The 21256-nt window shown below is 42.9% G+C and overlaps 2 protein-coding genes across 2 annotated transcripts; one reads left to right on the top strand and one right to left on the bottom strand.

The window, feature by feature from the left end:
* Window positions 1-3473: 3473 nt before the first annotated feature.
* Window positions 3474-7083, top strand: LOC102707070 (fatty acid desaturase DES3-like). Its single transcript, XM_006663080.3, has 8 exons — window positions 3474-3926; window positions 4098-4187; window positions 4640-4706; window positions 5472-5564; window positions 5655-5840; window positions 5984-6061; window positions 6184-6321; window positions 6428-7083. The coding sequence occupies exons 1-8, from the start codon at window positions 3607-3609 to the stop codon at window positions 6626-6628; spliced, it is 1173 nt and encodes a 390-aa protein (XP_006663143.1). The 5' UTR covers window positions 3474-3606; the 3' UTR covers window positions 6629-7083.
* Window positions 7084-7601: 518 nt separating this feature from the next.
* Window positions 7602-12565, bottom strand: LOC102706792 (protein DWARF 53-like). The gene is made up of 3 exons (XM_015842565.2): window positions 11126-12565; window positions 9951-10197; window positions 7602-9825 (listed from the first exon to the last, which is right to left on the bottom strand). Exons 1-3 carry the CDS (start codon window positions 12307-12309, stop codon window positions 7885-7887), a joined length of 3372 nt encoding a protein of 1123 aa, XP_015698051.2. The 5' UTR covers window positions 12310-12565; the 3' UTR covers window positions 7602-7884.
* Between the last annotated feature and the right edge of the window lie 8691 nt (window positions 12566-21256).

Below are 21256 nucleotides of genomic sequence, written 5' to 3'. Positions count from 1 at the left end.
CGCGCCGGGCCGGCCGAGTCCGAGCCCGGGCCGTGCCGCCGCTGCGTCGCAACCGCCGCGCCGCAACCGCCGCCGCCAAGTCCTCGCCGCGCCCGACTCGGTCTCCAACCACCGCCCCGCCATAGCCGTCCTCCCCGCGCTATAAATCCCCACCGCCGTCGCGCCGCCGCTCACCTTTTCCCTCTCCGCCCGAAGCTCTCGCCGCCGCCGCGCTGTCCTCCTCCGCCGCCGATCGATCTCGCGTCTCGCCGTCAGTCGCCACCGCGGAGCGCCGTCACCACCTCCGCCCCGCCGTCGCCGACTAGTTGCCGCCCCTGTCGTCGCCAGTGGGCATCCCCAGCGCCCGCGCATCCTCTCGCCACCCGGTCGCCGCCGCACCCGATCTCACCACCCCAACCCCCGATCCCATCGCTCGGTCGTCGCCGTCGCGTCGTCGGACGTCACCACCTGTCCCGCCTCCTCGCCGACTCACCCGCATCGTCGCCGCCACCGGTGAGCGTCTCCTCCCTCCTCCTCTCTCCCTTTTCCTTCCCGGCCGACCGCCACCGGGCCGCACGCCGTCGCCGGACGTGTGCGGTGCTCATCGTCGCCGCCCGTCGCTGTCGTCGTCGCCTTCGCGACGTCGTCGTCAAGCCGCCGCCACCCGCGCCCGTACGCGCCCGTGCTCGTCGCCCGGTCGTCGTCACCGCGCCAGTCCGTCGCCGCCGCTTTGCCCGGCTGCACCGCCGTCTCGGTCGTGCACCGCGCGCCGTCGTCGGACGCCGGTCGGCGCCGTCGCCGTCGTGCCGCGCGCCGTCGTTGTGCGCCGCCGCTGTTGCCGCTCGCCGGCTACCGCCGTCGGCCGAGCTGATCTCCCCGCTCCCCTGTTCTCTCTCTCTGACCGACGGGCCCCACCTGTCGGCCACCCCTCCTCCTTCTTTCCCCTATCCCCCTCTCACTGCCAGGCAGGCCCGGGTCGTCAGCCGTCGCCGCGCCCCTCCTCCCTCTCTCCTCCTGTGGGGCCCAGCTGTCAGCCTCTCCTCTCCCCTCTCTCCCACCGACAGGTGGCCCCCACCCGTCAGCGCCTCCTCTCTCCTCGCTGACGTCAGCAGCCCCATTAATTTCGCAATAATTGATTTAGGACTTTTCTGTTTAGTTAAAAAACCCAGAAAACTTCTAACATTCATAAGTAATTCATCTAGTCTCCGTTTAGGTCCATTCAAATTTCATTAAATTCATAAAATTGTCAAGAATCCATTAAAAATACTTTCTTTTGCTGTTTCAGTAGAGTTTGTGCTTGTTTTATTTATTTTTGTGCTTTGTCGCTTAGATTCGGACCCCGCCGAAGAGCCGGTTTACTTCGAGATCGTCGCCGAAGTTCCTCAGGGGCCAGAGCAAGGCAGGTGGCACTCATCTTTGACCATATTGAACCCATTATTGCAAATTCTCTGCTTTGTTTATTCAAATATGCATTGTTTAATTAAAGTATTTACTGTATTTATTTTTGGGTAAACTTTATTATTATGTCATTGATTATCCAACTTTATTAATTGCTAGACCAGGGGTAACTTGATTAGATTTAGGCCTAGGTTAATGCTTAGCCGTGCTTAGAACAAGTAGCTCATGGGATCACATTTAATCATGCTTAGTTCTGAATAGCCGTAATATTGATTCATTACCCGGTTCGGGTTAATGTCAACTAAAATATTGATAATGGTGGGCGGTGGGTGCATGGTTTTGAGAGTCGCACCCATGGCAATTAAGGACCGGTTCACAGGAAACCCTGGAAGTAATTAAGTGCTAACCACATACCGAAATGGGTAAGGTGGGATTTGAAGCATGGCTTCGAACTATTTGACGTACCGAGACAAGGGTAGGCGTGATGGAGTATGGACGGGCAATCGTGGTGTAACGGAAGCCTCTGCTGCTTCCGGATCTACCAAGGCACAAGAGGGGACTGCCCGACTTGGTGTAAAGGAGGGGGTGAAACGTGAAGTACGGTGCGATTAAATAGGGAGGGTTATGTGACGGGTCCTATCACGGTCTCCTCTCCGGTATACTATGGTGGTATGTCGGCGCACGTTCAAGTGTAGTGGAGTCGTGTCTTGTGGGTACAGTATAGCACCTCTGATCAGAGTATAATCTATTCGAATAGCCGTGCCCACGGTTACGGGCGAACTCCCAACTTCACTGTGATTAGTGAACCTTTAATAATTTGAGTAAACTGGTTTTCACTCAGGACTACTGCAACGTGGTGTAACGTTGAGTAGTGGTTGGGCCTGTTGCAACGTGGTGTAACGTTGGACAGTGTTGTGGTATTTTACAACTGTTATTTACTTATCCTTTACTGTATTCAATTATCTTTATTCATTTTAATCTCTGTTATTTGTTTAACTGCTGCTTTATTGCAACTAACCCTAGCCTGCCCTTGATAATCCCTATGCATCATTTGTTACCCTCTTTTCCGTGTTACTTGTTGAGTACGGTGGTTTGTACTCAGCTTGCTTAACTTCCCTCTTCAGAGTTAGAAGTTGAGTCTGGTGGAGAAGACTCTCAGGAGTGAGCTGGTCTACCGTCGAAGCTTTGCCTATGGACTGGAGCCGTACCCGCTGGAGCTAGTCTACCTTTTGTTCCGCTGCATTTTCGTTAGATTAAGTGTTATTTTCAGTTGTTTCTAAGAACGATGGTTATGTAATCAACATTGTCTTTTTGTGTACCTTGGCTGGTCCTGGACAGGGATTTAATACACAATTAAGTTCAGAAATTCGTGTGAGAAATTTCTGGGCGTGACAGGAGCGACGGCGCGTCGGGCGATGGCAGCTCGTCGGGTGGCATCGGGGCGAGGACGGCAGATCTCGGCGGCCGTCGTGCCCTGCGGTGGATCTACGAGGCGGGCAGCGCGTCGGGGGCTCGTTGGAGCCAGGCGCGGCGGCGCTTGCGTTCACGGGCGGGGGCGTTGGTGCGTTGGGTGGTGGCGGATCTCGGCAGTCGCTGTACCCCCGTGGCGGATCTACGAGGCGGCGCACCAAGGGCTCGTCGGAGCGCATCGCGGCGGCGCGACGGCGTTCGCGTTCACCGGCGGAGGTAGCGAATCTCACGTTCATGGGTGGCGCTCGGATCTGTGCTCTCTCTCCTTCGTTTTCTAGCTTCTCTCTCCTCTTTCTCTCACTATCTGTTGAAGCCTCCATCTCTTCTACAAGAGGCATGCAGCCCTATGGGGGTGCAGTGTATACTGAGCTGGTGAGCTCGCTCCGACGTGGGGGGCTTGAGTCACTCGCCACGTTGGAGCATAATGCATGCTCAAAGGTGGGGAACGGATGGTTTGGTAAGGGCGGCGCTAGCTGGGTGTATATGTATACAGTATGCAGTAGGGTTTTCGTGGGTGACGCGGAAACATCTGGACCGTTAGATTTGATGGTGTGTGACCTCCACCCTCCTCAAGTCCCTCTATAAATAGAGAGAGAGAGAGAGGGAGAGGGGCAGGAGCCCAAACCCAAAGGAAGCGGAACGCCGCACACTCCTTTTCTTTCTCTTCCGTCGTCGTCTCTTTCCTTTTTCATCTGCTGATTCCCTCCCTTCCCTGTGCGAGCTCAGAAATTACAAATCAGATCTCTACCGGAAACGATAATGGCGGTATCAGCAGCAAGAGGAGGAGGGTGGCAGGAGGCCGACTGCAAGGCCTCCGAAGACAGCGTTCATCGTTTGTTCGACGCCGCCAAGCCGCCACCCTTCCGCATCGGCGACGTCCGCGCCGCCATCCCTTCGCACTGCTGGCGCAAGAGCCCCCTCCGCTCCCTCTCCTACGTCGCCCGCGACCTCCTCATCGTCACCGCCCTCTTCTTCTCAGCCGCCTCCCGCATCACCACCGCTCTACCATGGGCATGGCCGCTCTACTGGGCCGCGCAGGGCACCATGTTCTGGGCGCTCTTCGTCCTCGGCCACGATTGGTATTCTTCTTCTTCTTCTTCTTCTTCTTCTTCTTTCTCTACTATTATTATTCTCTATCAAATTCGTACTAATTAATAGCAAATACATTACCGATGCCTTCATTCCTTTTTTTTTTCACTCTACTTGGATCGTGCTGATGTGTGGATGGACGGACAATGAATGATTTACAGTGGGCACGGCAGCTTCTCAGACAGCGCGATGCTCAACAGCCTGGTCGGACATCTGCTTCACTCCTTCATCCTCGTCCCCTACCATGGCTGGTTCGTACCTACCCTTCTTCTTCTTCCACAATACTAGGAGACCATCTCCCCTCCTTCCCGATTCACCACCATTCCCAAAGCTACATATATAATCAACATGTCATGCAAAAGCAACCATCACCAAAGTTAAATCCATATCCTTGCTCTCAAACCAATTAGTTAGGCAACGAAAAAACAAAGCTTGTGCTTTACGACATGGCAACAAATAAAAAATTAAGATGCAATTGAAAGCACATATTCGGGTCAGCGTCAGTCTCCTGTGGAACTAGCCTGTCAGACTCTCTCTCTTCCCATGATATGTGCAATTTAAATTTGCCAATTTCATTTAGCTTACTATCATGCACTAGTTGAATAACCTCTCATTCTGGTATCTTGGACTTGGAGCATCACTGATTCAGCTTGTTCATAAGCCGATCCAATCTGATTGATATTTTCAACATTTACATATGCAGGAGGATCAGCCACAGAACCCACCATCAAAACCATGGTCACATCGAGAGGGACGAATCCTGGCACCCGGTTTGTCACTGCTTCCCTTCCTCTTGTCAATCTAAAATTGCCTACACTTTTACATCCACTCATAATAATATTCTTATCCTTGTTTGAATAGGCCATACAAAAATTTACAATTTTTTTTTTAAAAAGAAGATACAAAACTGTACTTGCTTTGCATAATACTATCATGGTCTCAAAACTGTATGACGTTCACAAATATATGTATACGTTAGCGTCTCCAACTGGAGCAAAAAAGATCGTTTGGCACGACAGGACAGGAACAGGACAACCAAAAGACATTACGCGACATCCTCACCTGCGTGCATTATCATATAGTACGGGTTTCAGTTTTTTTTCTGTCAGCTGCACATGACCTTGTAGGGAGATCCACACTTGTGGCAAAAATCAGTCTTAACTTTGTGGTCCGTGAATAGTAATACCAACAAGAGTGAGCCAGTAGATCTGGCTCACGTCCCTTTGCGGCTAATTTTATTCACCGCAAATCCAAGATGCGAATCGGATCACAGTTTGATCCTAGCATAGCGTCAGAATTTCATATTCATCATCACGTGATTTGATTCATAACACATATGCTAATTAAGTTGTAGGTTCATTTGAATAATGCCAGCTAGCACAGGCATCTGCTCAGCTATCTTGAGTGTTGACTGAAAAAGGATAAATGACAAAAGCCTCCATGTTTCTGAACAGACAGATAGCCGCCTGAAAATGCATACGTACTCTATGATTTTCTTCAATTTTGATGGATGTTCCTGCAATTTGTTTGAGCAGATCACTGAGAAATTGTACCGGCAGCTGGAGACACGCACCAAGAAGCTACGCTTTACACTACCATTTCCATTGCTTGCTTTCCCTGTCTACCTCGTAAGTCTGTCACCAGGCAGCTCAACTGAATCTGTATTCCTGAAAACAAAACAGACAGAAACTGAAGTGAATCATGTTGCATGCGTGCAGTGGTACAGAAGCCCGGGCAAGAGCGGCTCACACTTCCTGCCAAGCAGCGATCTGTTCAGCCCCAAGGAGAGGAGTGACGTGATCGTCTCCACCACTTGCTGGTGCATCATGATTTCATTGCTCGTCGCCATGGCGTGCGTGTTCGGCCCTGTTCCGGTGCTCAAGCTTTATGGGGTACCATACGTTGTAAGAATCTCCATCCATCCATCTCATACCTGATTAATCACTATTCACTGGTTTTACTTGTAAGGAACTCTAACGGATAGCTAACTGAAACTGTGCTGACAGCTAGATAGCTGCTGATACGTGTTGTCTGCATTTGAAATTAGGTATTTGTCATGTGGCTTGATTTGGTTACCTATCTGCACCACCACGGTCAGCATGATCTCCCCTGGTATCGTGGTGAGGTACGTCTTTTTTGCTGTATTAACTGAACTTCTTTTTCATTGCGAAATGCGACTGACATTTTTTGCTTACAAACACGGAAAAAATAGGGCTAAACACATATAGCAATGACCGTTGTTTGCAGGAATGGAGCTACCTCCGTGGTGGGCTGACAACAGTTGATCGGGACTACGGTTGGATCAACAACATCCACCATGACATTGGCACCCATGTCGTCCACCACCTCTTTCCTCAAATCCCTCATTATCACCTCGTAGAAGCAGTAAGTATACTACTATGCTGAATTGCTGATAAATATATGTATGTACTGTTACCAAGTTCATAGAGTACTGAAACTATTACCTCCTGATGAACAAAAATAAAAACAGACCAAGGCAGCAAGACCAGTGCTGGGCAGATACTACAGAGAGCCAGAGAAGTCAGGTCCGCTGCCACTTCACCTGTTTGGCGTTCTGCTGAGGAGCTTGAGAGTTGATCACTTTGTCAGCGATGTTGGGGATGTTGTTTACTACCAAACTGACCACACCTTGCACGGCACTGGCTGGGCCGAAGATGCTAAGCACAAGTGAAAAACATGAAAATTATTTGAGTTAATTACTGTTTAGTAAGCGAACAATGGATTGTTTTCCGGTTAGATATATAGCATATCCACCATAGCATGGACTGCTGAAAGAAACAAAGAAATAATAAGCAGCATGGGCTACTTACCTGCTCAAGAGCATGCAGCCCTTCAGCAGACAGGATTCATTGATCTGATGGATCACCACATTCAGATCACTATACAAGTATTGTGCGATTGTTGTTGTAGCTAGTGGCTCTTTCAGTTTTGATAAGCTCTGAAAAGTGTCAAAATTATACCCAGTGGTGTACATCCAATTTTCTCCCGTGTAACCCATTGAGTTTGCCAGCCAACTGATTGGTCTGGGGTCTGTATGTACCATTGAGCAAACAATTCTGAGCCAAATTCTGTAACTTAATTTGTCCAAACTGAAAAAACATAATGGAGTTTATTTTCCTGATCTAAGCTGTATTACTATTGGGATTTCACACCTTAGGCTGATATTTCTTTCATACTGACTACTGATGCATCAGTCAGATTGCGCGACGAATCTTCTGCATTAGAGTGGAATGCATCCATTGAATTCAAGCTCACTAGCAAGTATGCCATGTAACTTTCCTTGGACCATTTATTTAACAACTATAAGGTCTCCATAATGTTCTGAAACAAAAACGGACCCCTCCACATTTTTTTTATTTGGCGCTATTAACTTTTAACTTTTAGGTCTATATTGATCATTCGTCTTATGAAAAAATACATAATTATTACTTATTTTGTTATGATTTGATTTATTATTATATGAACTTTAAGCATGACTTATGCGTGTTTAGATAAAAAATTCCAAGACGATATATTCAAAAGTCAACCGCGGTAAATGAAGAAAAAAAGAGAGCATGTACTAACAAATGACTCCTGCCAAGGTTAAGAGGAGACCATAGGTACATATGCGAGTTGGCCAAAGAGCAGAGCTTAAAGCAACCTTGCAGAATGAACCACAAGTTCACCTAGCACCATGATGTGTCCATGTATATATAGAGTAGAGCAATCAAATATTAACAATCCACAGTAGTTACAACCAATATACATTCCGGTGCCGATATATCTGGAAAAGGCCCTGGGGGAGATAAAACAATATGACAGTACTGGCAATGGCTAATTAGAACCCACGGCAACACATAACCTAGACTAGAGCTTATTTAGCCAACAAATAATGCTATACTATTGTGGACTACAGATAATTACAGCGATCACTATACAGATATATCATCAACAATCTAGAATTATTCTTGACGGGAGCAAAACTCCTAAACCGTCTCCTTTCCCCGGTACTGTGTCATCACAAGCCACTAGTCTAAGGGTAGAGCTACTCACATGCTTACACTTGAGCTTCAACTCGTCAAGGCTCCTGGTGAAAACCTGCCCCAGCCAGATCTGCACAGGGCTCTTGTCCTCTGATTTCCATGCTGCGGCAATTATCTGCTCCATTGCTCCAACATCAATCTCCAGCCTGCACTCAGGACCCAAATTTTTGCCGAGTATGTTGCTAAACTCCTGCAACATGTCATCAGCAAGTTTGTCAAAGTCAAACGGTTTAAAATTGATTGATCCATCAACCCAATGCAAAAGGGCATCAATGGATTTTTCTGTGTTGCCATATGAATTTTCGTTGCTACTGCTGTCATCATTGGCATCGTGGGGTTCATCCTCATCAACAGGGAGGTTCAAGTCGAACGGTACACACGATGTTCTGTGCAGCCGCTTTGAACTGCTCGGTGATTCTTGCACCTTTTCCTGGTCATCAGAACTGCTGAGCTTTCTCTTGCTGATTGAACCAGAGTACAAAGATGCTTGAATTTTGGTGAGAGAATGCCTTGGGGAAACCACCACCTTACCATTAAGGCCTCCACTGGTGATTGCCCTACCTGGTTCTACCAGGATCTTCAGTCCATGTCCACAAGCTGTCAGAATCTTTTCTTCAGAAAATGAAAGGCCCTCTTCAACCCCATGTTTGCTGCCCTGAATCATGCTTCTTGACAACACCACAATCGAGTCATTAATGTCAACCACCTTGCCTCGCATGTCTTTAAATTTGCCAGACTCAATGGCATCAGACAGACTATCCTGAACAAGGATGTCAGCTCTATCGATATTGTCAAGGAAGAGAACAGATCGCCGCTTCTTGCTCAGCTGCTCCACAATGCAGTCTGTCCCGGTCTTCCCTCTGAAGCCGGAGTCACCCCAATCCTGAAGGTTTAGGTCCAGATAAATCAAGTTCTCTTTGCTGCCATGCATTGTTTCTGCAAGTGCCATAGCAGCTCTCTTCTTGGCCATGCTATCAGAACCATGAAAACACAACCAGATGTCCTTCCTGCTAGGACCACGGCGTGACTCTGTTAACCGGCACCGCACAATGGATTGACAAATAGCACTCAAGGCTTCCTCCTGCCTTCCAACTTCCTTGAACAGGCGTTCGACAAGTAGCTTGTAATTGCTCAGATCAGAACATTGTGCAGCAAGGGGTGAAGGTTTCTGCCATTGCCCAAAAGCAGATAAGCCTCCTGAAGCTACTGAGTATAATGCACCAGGTGATGTTTTCCCAACATTTCTGGAAGTCCAGGCGCAAGAGTTAGGTTGAACAGAGAGCTGTGGATGCTTCAGATTTAAATCATCCACCTTTTTGGGCACCAGATGGGAATCCTCTATATGTTTACAGAAGGTGGAACCTGAACCCTTTGAATTAGACTCTCGAGGCATGCCTAAAACTAAGTCAGTTGCCACAGGTGCAGCAAATGACGGTGAGGCATCATCATCTGGATTGTCAGGAGTTGACAGACTGCCATGTCGCGCAGTGCTGTCTTGAAGGTTTTCGTCACTCTTTGACTGCCGGGCTTGAAGATTCAATACAAGATCTTCATTTCTTTTATTGGAGACAGATGGAGATGAAATAGGCCTTGCAGTTGAGCTTGTATGCACAGCAGGCACTGCACAAGGTTTAACAACATCCTTTTGAATCCCAAATGCCTCAGAACCTTTGCTTGGATTTTCTGATCTTTCCTTGTCAGAGGTAACACCAATATAACGTGGAAATGGTTTGTAAGGATCTCTGTTGATCCTCTGGTGGTCTTGGTGGAGCCGCATGCAGTACTCGTTCCACTTCTTCCGTAGATTCAATATTTTTGAATTCAGTACCATCCGATCATCTCTAACCTGCACTGAAAAAAAACTGTGCATCTTTTATACCATTGACCCAAAATTATTTATTATCAACAAGCAGTGCTTGCTGCATTCAGTGCTTAACATAAATGTTCCAAAAGGCATAAGTAGCTTCACACCTTGACTGGATCAAATCCATTGTTAGAACCCATCATGCTTCCATTCTGCAGCAGGGAGGGGAGAACTCCCTGGGGATGGTCTTCAGCTGTAATGCCACTTGCTCTAATGATAGTTGCAACTTCTTGCTCATATTTATCATTGCACTGTTGACAGCACAGCGATTGCGGGCATGAATTTGCTGTGATGCTGCTTGTTTCATACTTATCACAGACAAAGCCTCCAAAAGGAACAAAGGATTCCATCAGTCTGCAATACAAGTTTGAAACTATGAGGTCAAGTCCATGTATAATACATATCTTTGATTAATATCAGAGTTTTATGGATATGCCACTTTGTCAGAATATCAGTAATGTGACAGAATTTCAGAAGAGCGCTTCTAAACCTTTGTGAGATATTCCGTCCATCAGAGGGAAAAAATTGGTGAGATACTGAGATATATTTATAAACATCACCGCTAGTAGTTTGAATAAAAAATTACATGAATAGGAGGACTACAGACAAAAGGCATATGAGAAGAAAATCCCATTAAATATCCTAAAGGAACAAACAAGCTGAGAAATCAGTAAACACCATAGGTAGTGACGAACAGCATAGCATCTAAAAGGACGCTGGTCTGAAAGACTCTGATGACAACACAACTAGCTAGTAGCAACCCACTTCTGAGAAGAGAAAAATATCCAGCAACTCTTACTGAAATTAGCAGAACTGAGTCGGCCATAAATTAACAAGAACATAACAATAACAAGGAACTTAGAGCTTAACCCAACCATCAGATTCAACAAACAACAAAAAGATGGTACATCATGGACCTTGTAAAAACATTATTTTTTTATTTAAAAAAAAGCAGTGGGGAAAAACAGACAACATATTGTAGCTTTTCTAAATACATGTGCTGCTTCTAATTACAGTAGTACATTCAACCAATTGCATGAGTTGAAAAAAGAATGTTCATACTACAATAGGCAAACACGCAAATCAACATTTAAAAATGTTAAATTAGTAAAGAACATAAGCAAATCATACTAGTACACCTAACCAGATACTATCGAAGAAACATTCTGACAATAAATAAAGCACGGCAGCCAGCAAATGGATGGTAATAAAATGTGGTTATGTATAAACAATTCAAGGAAGATGGATACTACAAAAGTAAAGAGAAGAGGAAAGGCTTGACCTTGGTGCAGGTTTGGAGAAGGCAGCAGCGACAGTGGTGGTTGCCGGAGGCATGACTCCAGTAGCTGCAGCAGGGCCGGCGGCGGCCTGCAGCGCCGTGATGGGCAGCAGCTGGAGGTCCCAGTCCTTGTCGACCAGGGGGAATTTGGAGAGGAAGGCGAGGTAGGTCTCATACGTTGCCGACCACCCAATCACCCAGACGCGTCCCACCTTGGTGTGCGTCTCCAGCACTCGCGTCACCTCCGCCACCACCCGCCGCCCCTTCTCCTGCAGCTCCGCCTCACCCTCGTCGGGGACCAGCTGCTTGAGGTCTCCGATGCTTATGATGAGTCCTGTGGTGGCGCTGGCCATTGCCGCCGCCACGCCGATGTCTGACTTGTCGATTGTGTTGGGCTCTACATGGATGATACGATACGGGGAGGCGGTGGCGAAGTCATCGGCGGCGGAGGCAGCTCCCACGCCGACGAGCATGGGGTTGCGGCCGCGGGAGAGGATCTCGGCGATGCGTCGGCAGTTCTCCTCCCCCGCGCCGGCGAGGTTACTGGCCGGCGAGGGCACGTCGGCGTCGTCCGCCGCGGCGAAGCTGCAGAGGAAGAGAGGCGGCGGGCGGGCGCGCGTGGGGAGGCGGCCGAGCAGCGGCATGGGCGGGGCCGGGCGGAGGATGGCGAGCTTGATGTCCCCGCTGCGGAATCCGGCCTCGGAGAAGACGCGGCTGACGACGGGATCGTCGAGGATGGCGAGGACGAGGTGGGAGAGGTCGACCTTGACGGTGGCGGGGGTCTGGGCCTGGTGGTAGAAGTGGAAGGTGTCCGGGTTGCGGCGCTGGTTGGCCTGGGAACGCTTGATGGCGGCCATGAGGGAGTTGGAGACGGGAGGGTCGTCGGGTGAGGAGGAGGAGGAGGAGGAGGAGGAGGAGGAGGAGGAGGAGGGGAGCCTGTCGAGGGAGACGGCGAAGCAGAGGTCGAGGGCCTTGAGCTGGACGCGGGGGGAGTAGGCGGCGCTGCGGGCGCGGGCGAGGGCGTCGCGGAGGAGAGTCGGGGCGGTGGGGGCGAGGAGGGCGGAGATGAGGTGGAGGGAGGTGGTCTGGGCATGGGCGCGGCGGCGGGCGGAGAGGACGGCGGCGTCGAGGGCGGTGACGGCGGGCGGCGAGAGGCACTGGCGGGCGGCGGGCACCGGAGTGGGCATGGCCGGCGACCGAGGGAAGGGAGTGGACTGGATTGTGATTAGTTTTTACGGAGCATGGGTACCCAAGTGTAAAACTCCGAGGGGTGAAATGCGAATAACGGAAAGCGCAGGGGCCAACTCAGCCTCCGGAGGAGCAGCTTTTCGCGGATGGAGCCGAACCCCCTTCTCTTCTGGTTTGTGCTGTGCTGTGTCTGGAAGGAAATAATTGAGATTGAGAGAAAGGGAGGGAGGGGAGGTTAGAGTGTCTGTCTTTTAATATACTCCTCCTCCTCTCCTTCACTACCCACAGCTCTCTCTGCCTCCTGCAACATACATATATTCCTTTTTCCTTGAAAGAGAAAACAGAAACAAATATTTGACAAAAAGCAGATGATGATAATAAAATAGATGAGCAAAAGGAATAGGTAGATAGATATGCTGATGCTCCTCTCCTCTGCAACAGGAAAAGGCAGCAGCGTAATCTCATTCTCATCTCTTCTTTTGAGGGGGGGATGTGGTGAGGGCCCATCAAAATTGAGCTTCACTTCAGGGAGTGCCCGAGTTTGGTGAATGCTAGTGCACACACACACATGTCACATGATGCACAACACAAGTGGAAGTGGATGTGGAGATTCTTCTGCTGCTGCTCAAGATCACCGCTACTGTGGCCTGGCCTGTGTACCACTGAATGAACGGATGATTGTTCTTTCCCGAAAGATCCATCCCAGTAACAGTAGAAAGAAAGGCCAACCATGTCCTTTTCTTTACCACCAATGATATTCTTCACACTTCACAGCCATGGGCAATCAACCATCAAATGATGCACTAACCTTCTCATCCCCCCCCCCCCCAGATTTATTTCTAACCTCTCACTCTTTTACTTGGTGCTTTTCTTTCAATATTTAAACATATGTTACCCTCTCTTTCAATATATACGAAACTTACGCTCTCGTCTTTTCACTTTTATTTATGCTTATAAACCAAAGTTTTAAATTTACAACTTTATCTTTGGAGTAGATTTGGTGTTTTTTCGTCGTAAATTATTTATGAGTCTTTGACTTTTAGATCATTAAAAACACGTATATAAAAGTTATATTTATAAATTATTTTTTATTTATAGATATGTCAACCCACCCACCCTAAAAAAAAAACTATTGTATTAACAACCTTACAGTAGAGCTTCGGTACTGATTGAAAAGCTGTCAGTGCAGTATTTTTCGCGCTAAAGATATGTTCCACATTCCTTTCTTCTTTGTTCCGACAACAGCACATCACATTTGTTTGTGCTATTTTAATCAAAAGTTTGCCTTTTTTAAAACTTTGGCACGATGGTGATAGCCCTCGTTGACCCATTCCATTTACTCTTAGAGCCTCACATACCCACTCACCCCTATTTTCTTTTAACTGTAATCTTTACTAAATATCTTAGCAATACTTATTTCATTTCAGGACGGGGTAGTATAAATATATTCCCTGGATGTGCTACGTGAATTCATGTATATCATTTATTTATTCCTCACAATGCGGAGTTTCTTAGTATTTGTTTTACGAACACAAATTTTCTCATATAAGTCAGAATTCCGGCGGAATTAGAAAGGCATAATAGGGCTGCGTTCGGTTGTAGGTAAGTTATCCATAATAAAAACATAATAATAGATTAATATATGATTAATTAATTATTAGTTATAAAAATTATAAAATAGATACATATAATTTTTTAAGCAACTTTCCTATAGGAAAATTTTTGCAAAGAACACACCGTTTAGTTCGGGAAACAGACATATAAAAAACAAAGAAATCTAGGTTAGTAATAGGGGGAGAAAAACGCGGCCTATGAACCTATTAGTAGATTTTTTTTTTCATGAGTTACTCGTGAGTGCATAGAGCAATAAGGCAAGGTTGTGAAGAGAGGAAGGGGCAGGGTAGATCCGGGCAGGAGGCGAGTGGGTGGGGAGGGGAGAGTCCACTTGGCTTGCAGCACTACTGCTACTATGCATCATGTGGGCTGTGGCCCCAGCAACAAGTGACACTCTCAGGTATGTATGTTGGATTCTCTATGCATACAATGGACCACGTTTCTCCATGGCTAAATTAATTAACGACGTATATATATATATATATATATATATGATCATTTAAGTATTGAATGCTCTCTCGTTCTTGTTTTCTTGCCTCAGAAAAGACAGGCTGTTGCCCGGCTGATACCTGTTCCATGACTTTGGGCAAACCACATCCAACTCCAAACTCAACCTTGTTCTTTCAAAAAATAAGAAAAATAACATTGAAATGTAAGACTACTTTTTCTAAGTCCTAAAAAAATTATCAACCATTTTTGATTTTTTTTAGAACTTAACTTTAGAATTTAATTAGAGGTAGGTTTGATTGCTTTCTAGTATTTTTCAATTTAGATTTTGTTTTGCTAAAGGTAGAAATATTATCTTCAGTTTATAAGCTACAACAATAAAAATGACCTCATAACATGATTTTTTTTTTGTTGTAACCAAGCTCACCTTAAAAGTTTCAACATGTGTTTGGTTTATGGTCAAGTAGGGATAGGATGTAGCCATCCATGTCTGGAGGGATATAGTCATCTATTTTTTTGGGTTGGTAAGTAGGATTAGCCAACTTTTTATTTGGTTGAAGGGATAAGGAGTGGATATGTTGAGCCAGTTTTTTTTTTTTGGTACGATGGATAATTGTTACTATCATCAAATCAGTCACAGTAACAATTTTTCTCTCTTTAAAAGCAATTTGAGTTTATCAATTTTAATAGCATATAACAAAAGGAGAACAAAATGATTGAATTAAAAAAATTATATAGTAAATGAAAGAAAAAAATAAAAAAATTCCCAGTAACGCTCCCAGTTCGTCGTCGTCTTCGATCCATCAGCATCAAGCTCTCGCTGCCCCTGCTCTCTCATTGCTCGCCGCCCTCGCTCGACGCAGGTCGCCGACCCTGCTCCCACGCCTGCGCCGTCCCAGCTCGAGGGCGGCCGCTGCTCCTGCTCCCGCGCCAGCCGCCGCCCTCGGCCCCGCCCCGCCCCAGCCCAAGCACGCACGCCGCTCCCGCTCCCGCGCCCGGCCGCCGCTCCTGCTCTCGACGGCGGCAACGGCTCCCACGCCGGTCGCCGCCACAGCTCTCGCGGCCGCTCGACGTTGGCGCCCTCCCCGGCTTGCTCGATGCCGGCCGCATCCCTGGCTCGCTCGACGCGTCTGCATCACTCGCTCCATCTGGTCTCGCACAGCCGCACAGGGAGGTGATGCGGGAGGAGGTGACGCGAAGGAAACCGGTGCTCGCTCGGTCCGGGCGGGCGGCTGTGTCCGTGCAAACTCTCCATCTAGCATCTAAACATCTGAATATTCTCTATTGAGCCACCATATCCTCCTTTCGCCCGGCATCCAAATACATCTAAGTTAAATCATATCCACCCATATTCTTCTATCCAAACACATCCTAAGTGACTCCTTGTTTTAGATCTTAACCAGAATAACGACAATCCATGTATATATAAACCATATACGTCGATCGGTGAATAAATCTAAATCAAACAAAAAAATCTATACATATAAAATAGAGAATGTTAAAAGAATTATATCAATAATATAGAATGCATATAGAAACCTGACGAATATAAGTAATAGGATCGTATAGAGTGATGGGTTAGCCGGAATAAAGGTATGTGTTGCATCATGAGTGCTTTCTATTGGCGTTGACCCACATATATACGTACACAAATATACAGTACAGTGCGCGACACATAAAATTGGCTGCTGCTCGATCGACACGAGTCGAGTGTAGTGTAGGTGAAGGTGAAGGACACCCCAACCAAAAACTAAAAAAAAGAGGAGAGAAATTAATTAGTTTTAGACCTTGTTTGATACCCAGCTACTTTTTTTTAGTCCATATCACATCGAATGTTTATATACTAATTAGAAGTATCAAATATAGACTATTAATAAAACTTTCGTCATATTTTGGACTATTTTACGAGACGAATCTATTGAGTCTAATTAGTCTATGATTAAAGAATGTAATGCTATAGTAAACATTTGCTAATCGTGGCTTAATTAGGCTTAAAAAATTTGTCTACTAAAATAGCCTTTATTTATGTAATTAATTTTATTATCAGTTATATTTAATACTCCTAATTAACGTCTAAACATCCGATGTAAAAAGAGAAAAAAAATCATGGATGGAAACAGCCCCCTTAGTCACGGGTGGGAAAAGAAAGTTACTACTTTTGAGTCAGCTGTCAAAGGGACCTTTTCACGGACAAGCATCTTTTGTCTTTTTCGTTCCAAGTCCAAACCGAATAATCATATTCCTGCTCACTAGCTTAACACTAAATCTTCCTGGGCCCCACCACCATCAAGTTTAGTGTAGCACCTACAAACATATGGAGCACTCCCTTCAATTTTTTTTCTTTGGCGAAGTTGGTTTTAAGATCTAACCATTCATTACTAAATATCTTTAAACATACTTGTAATTTTATATACATATTTAAAAAAAACTTAAATAAGAAGCAACGAAATGAAAAGAAATAAACTGGGGAGGGGAGTAGTTCATTAACCGGCCAGACACCTACGCTGCACGATCACGATCGATGGTATCTTTCAGTTTCCCCCTCTCCAATAAGCAGTTTTACTTTCCACACTGTACTCTCGTGCAAATTTGTAGTTTGAGATGAAAACAGTCTCCAAGATGTTTAAAGCATTTTCGTTTACTATAGGGGCTTTTCTTTTTCTTATTAAACCCGCATAAAACAATAATGATTCATGTACTACTCGAAACAGTGAAAAATATTAGAAATGAAATTACCAAAATAAAACCTCAAAACTAACGTATCACAATAGACAACCAAGTTACAATCATCACATTATAATATCAATATAATAAACATATATTCCTTGAGATTTAAAAATGTAACTATGTATTTTGAATAATCATACGATACTATAGTGTCAGTGCAGAGACATATAAGTGTTATGGATAAGTTTTCCTATATTGTCCTAGATTGTCAGTATTATATGGTAATTTCTTCATGAAATCCTGCATAAAAGTAGCATACTCCTAAAACAGTCGGGAGAAATTGAAATATAATATAAAATTAAAACGGTGACATGTAAGATGTGAAAATTTTTATATGAGATGGATGTGAATTATATTGGTAGCAACATATTATGCCATGTATGCCAAGCAATATCCTGCACTTTATACTGTATATATATATATATATATATATATATATATATATATATATATATATATATATATATATATATATATCTCTTTATCTATACAAATATGTATGACTTAATTTAGTTTATGTATATTGAATCATGTTGTCAATTTTATAACTATTATCGATTTGCTAAGATAAATTTACCAAATTATATACGATAATTTTTTAAGACAGACATACGCTTAGCTAAAATTCTATAATCGGCAGTGGTACTTCTCTCTAGTCCCTGGCTGTCACGATTCATGATGACCAGACCACTAACAGCACACATCCATTATCCAACGTTCATCCATGGAATTCGTTCCTACTATACTAGAACCCTATCCCACCCTTTTCTTCCTCCACTTATATCCTTTCATCTGGAAAATGACAGCCACCTTGTGATCTTCTTTATTTTTTTTAAAAAAATAAATTAATCTAATTTATTCTCTTGCTTAGTTTATAGATAGTTTTGTTGTCTTTTTGTTGTAACAAATTAATTGGAACAAAATATCAACGAAGAGGGTATATTAAGTTATTCGATACGCAACTTTCGTGGTAAAAAGCTATTCTGCTGCCATGTGATAGACCCACTTTCACATCAACAAACAAAGTATCGTAATTCTATTTATGATCGAATTTGAGAGAGTGAAAGTCATATTTGCTTATATATACTCAAGTTATTATGATATTGGGTTGGGAGAACATCAACACAAAGAGCAGAGCAAAGGGAAGATGGATGAAATGTGAATGATTGGGCAAAAGAAGAGACGACTGGCCACCACAGGCGTCACATCCACATCTTTATACTCCAAAAGCCATAGATGTTGACATGCATTTGGCCATATCGTTCCCGCATCACACGATTACCTCTTTTTATTACCAAAATAAAATCAATGAATAATTAGCAGTAATTTTACCAAGGTTATAATTAATAGCAAAATTCCTTAATTTTGTCATTCCAAAATCCAGCTACATACTATTACATCCTTCAGAAATAAAATACTAGTGTTCAGTTTACAAAAGAGCCTTTATATCACAACACAATGAGACCTATATATTTGGCTATAAAGAAAATGCAATTTTAAAGACATAGAGAATAAAAACAAAATAATATTCACATGGTTTGACAAGGGAGTTCGGTATACTCCATAATAGGTGAATTTATTAAATTTTTTACATATTTGATCATTTGTCTTATTAAAAAATTACATAATTATCATTTATTTATTTTGTTGTGTTTAGATTTATTACTAAATATATTTAATTATAACTTATATTTTATTAACATAAATTTTTAAATAAAACGAATAATCACACGTGTGTCAAAAAATTATTCTATTAAAAATATAAAGGAATATATAGCAAATAAATACCAAAACTAAAAATCGTGGCGTTGGATGGTGGTGTCTGTACGCACTACTGGTTTGGCTGGCTTTTCGTGGTTTGATAGGATCCTTCGTCCGCTCCGCCACGTCGCATTTCATATATCAATTAATCATTAGGATTTTTTCTTTCAGAAATATTCTAAATTAATACTATGTCTGGGTGTTTTTTTCTATGGCGCATGATTAGAAGGTATTTTTAGACAGTCTTGATTTATTATATACTTTTTTTGTTTTTTTATTTGATACTATTAACTTTTGCATGTATGTTTGACCGTTTATCTTATTCAAAAATTTTATATATATATGCAAAATTATAAGTCTAGGCTAAAGTGTATTTAGTAATAAATTAATTAAAAAATATTTAATAATTATATAAACTTTTAAAATAAGATTAATAGTTAAACGTAAATCCAAAAGTTAATGGGATCAAATAACAAATACAGAGAGCATACTGTCAATCAAGATGTATATAACTGAATTATATGCCGCATAGTCTATAATAGAGATGAAGCTCACTGTATTAATTTAAAGAAAGACTGAAAGAACATATATATATATATATATATATATATATATATATATATATATATATATATATATATATATATATATATATATATATATATATAGCACACTGTTGCATGCCAAATAAGTTAATATTATCTCTGTTTCATATTATAATATATTGTATTGGTCTTCACTATATTCCTACAAATACTAATAAACATGTACATATATAAAATATATTCATTGATCCACCGATAAATTTAGTTAGTACTAAAATATCTTTTAACATATAACATAACCGAGAGAGTAATTAGCTACAACGAAGCCCGTCTCCGATGGATGGCATCTGCATGATTTAGTCAACCTCCAGCATTCTAAAGAGGTTCTATGCTCACTAATATATATTTTTCTCTCTTTTTGAGGCAAATGCTTTCACTCCTTGAGGCCAGTGAGGGTGAGATGGACATATCCTCTTCCCCATTCCACTTCTATTCATGAAAAAAAATTATTATTCCATATTTTTTATTTCTGCATGACTAATTAAATACACCTGCTTTGCTACGGATAAATATGAATTATACGTATGTTAGTATTGTTCAGAACTTATATTTTGAAGATAAAAATAGAACTAACATATAAGACTATTTTAAAATATTTTATATACTTAAAGAAATAGTTGGTAAGAGCATCTCAGCAGCTCATATAAATTTGTTCATCTATATCTTTATTTGGATGATAATCTAAAATAGTTTTATCTTTCATATCTCCTTTTACTTTCGCAAATCATCAATATATTACAATGTGGAGGATGTAGAGAACATCCAAATACTGACTATTTTTCTCCTAATATAGATGGCATATAAAAATAAATGTTATTTTTACCCTTTAACCTCTATTTTTAGGATAAAGGATGAGATTAATGTACCGTTAGGATGCTCTAAAATAATATATAATATAATTAATGGAGGATAAATTCACCGTCACCATTATTACCTTCTTTCAGAGTATAGATATAGATTGTTGTTATGCAGGGCTAGGGTGGATAACGGACCATGTTGGTCCAGCTCGTTAACAAGCTCTCTATATAAATCATATAAATCATGTTTATAATTTCAAAATTTTACATTAACATAACAATAAACACTAATTAATAAATAACTCAGTAAATATAAATAATTTAGATATTAAAAAACCAAGAAATACTAAATATGTTTACGAGTGATCTCTTGTATCGACGAACTAATAAATAACTCACGGGCTAAAAGTTTAGCTCAGCTCTTAAAGCCGGTTTCATCCCAGGTTGGTACATACTCCATCCGTCCCATAAAAAAACTAACTTTTCGGTGTTTGTGTCAAGCATTTGACCATTCGTCTTATTTGAAAATTTTCAAGAAATTTTTAAAAAATTAATCACACATAAAATATTATTCATGTTTTATCATCTAATAAAAAATAAATTATTAATCGTAAATTTTTTTAATAAGACAAAGAGTTAAATATTGCATATAAAAACTAAAAAAAAGTTGATTTGTTTTGACACAGAGCGAGTATTGATCGGATCATCAGAACCATGAGCTTTCAGTTCTTTTTCCTACCCCTTCTGTACAGAGGGGCATATATATATGGATAGCCTTGTGTTATGTTTAGATTAGATCAAAACGCATGCCATCCACGAGGCAGCAAAAGCCAAGTAGCAACAGTAACAGTAGGAGGCCAAACTAATTAATTAAGCCAGATACGATCCGATCCATTATATTTGAGTTGATTGATAGATAGATGGATAGATAGATACTGTAAAAGAACTTTGGCATGCATGCATATCTTATAGTATATGATTTGCTCCAACAGTAG

This window comes from Oryza brachyantha, chromosome 12 (assembly GCF_000231095.2).
Source record: "Oryza brachyantha chromosome 12, ObraRS2, whole genome shotgun sequence".
In the NCBI taxonomy this organism is placed as follows: Eukaryota; Viridiplantae; Streptophyta; class Magnoliopsida; order Poales; family Poaceae; genus Oryza; species Oryza brachyantha.
This window is presented reverse-complemented; position numbering and strand designations above follow the sequence as displayed.

Bases quoted from the DNA above. Each gene is read 5' to 3' on its own strand.
- LOC102706792 (XM_015842565.2), bottom strand. From the start codon at position 12,309: ATGCCCACTCCGGTGCCCGCCGCCCGCCAGTGCCTCTCGCCGCCCGCC. The intron at 10,198-11,125 runs GTCAAGCCTTTC...CTTGTATTGCAG, and splicing joins TTCTCCAAACCTGCACCAAG to ACTGATGGAATCCTTTGTTC. The intron at 9,826-9,950 runs GTGTGAAGCTAC...TTTTCAGTGCAG, and splicing joins ATGGATTTGATCCAGTCAAG to GTTAGAGATGATCGGATGGT.
- LOC102707070 (XM_006663080.3), top strand. From the start codon at position 3,607: ATGGCGGTATCAGCAGCAAGAGGAGGAGGGTGGCAGGAGGCCGACTGC. The intron at 4,188-4,639 runs GTTCGTACCTAC...TTACATATGCAG, and splicing joins CTCGTCCCCTACCATGGCTG to GAGGATCAGCCACAGAACCC. The intron at 4,707-5,471 runs GTTTGTCACTGC...TTGTTTGAGCAG, and splicing joins GGGACGAATCCTGGCACCCG to ATCACTGAGAAATTGTACCG.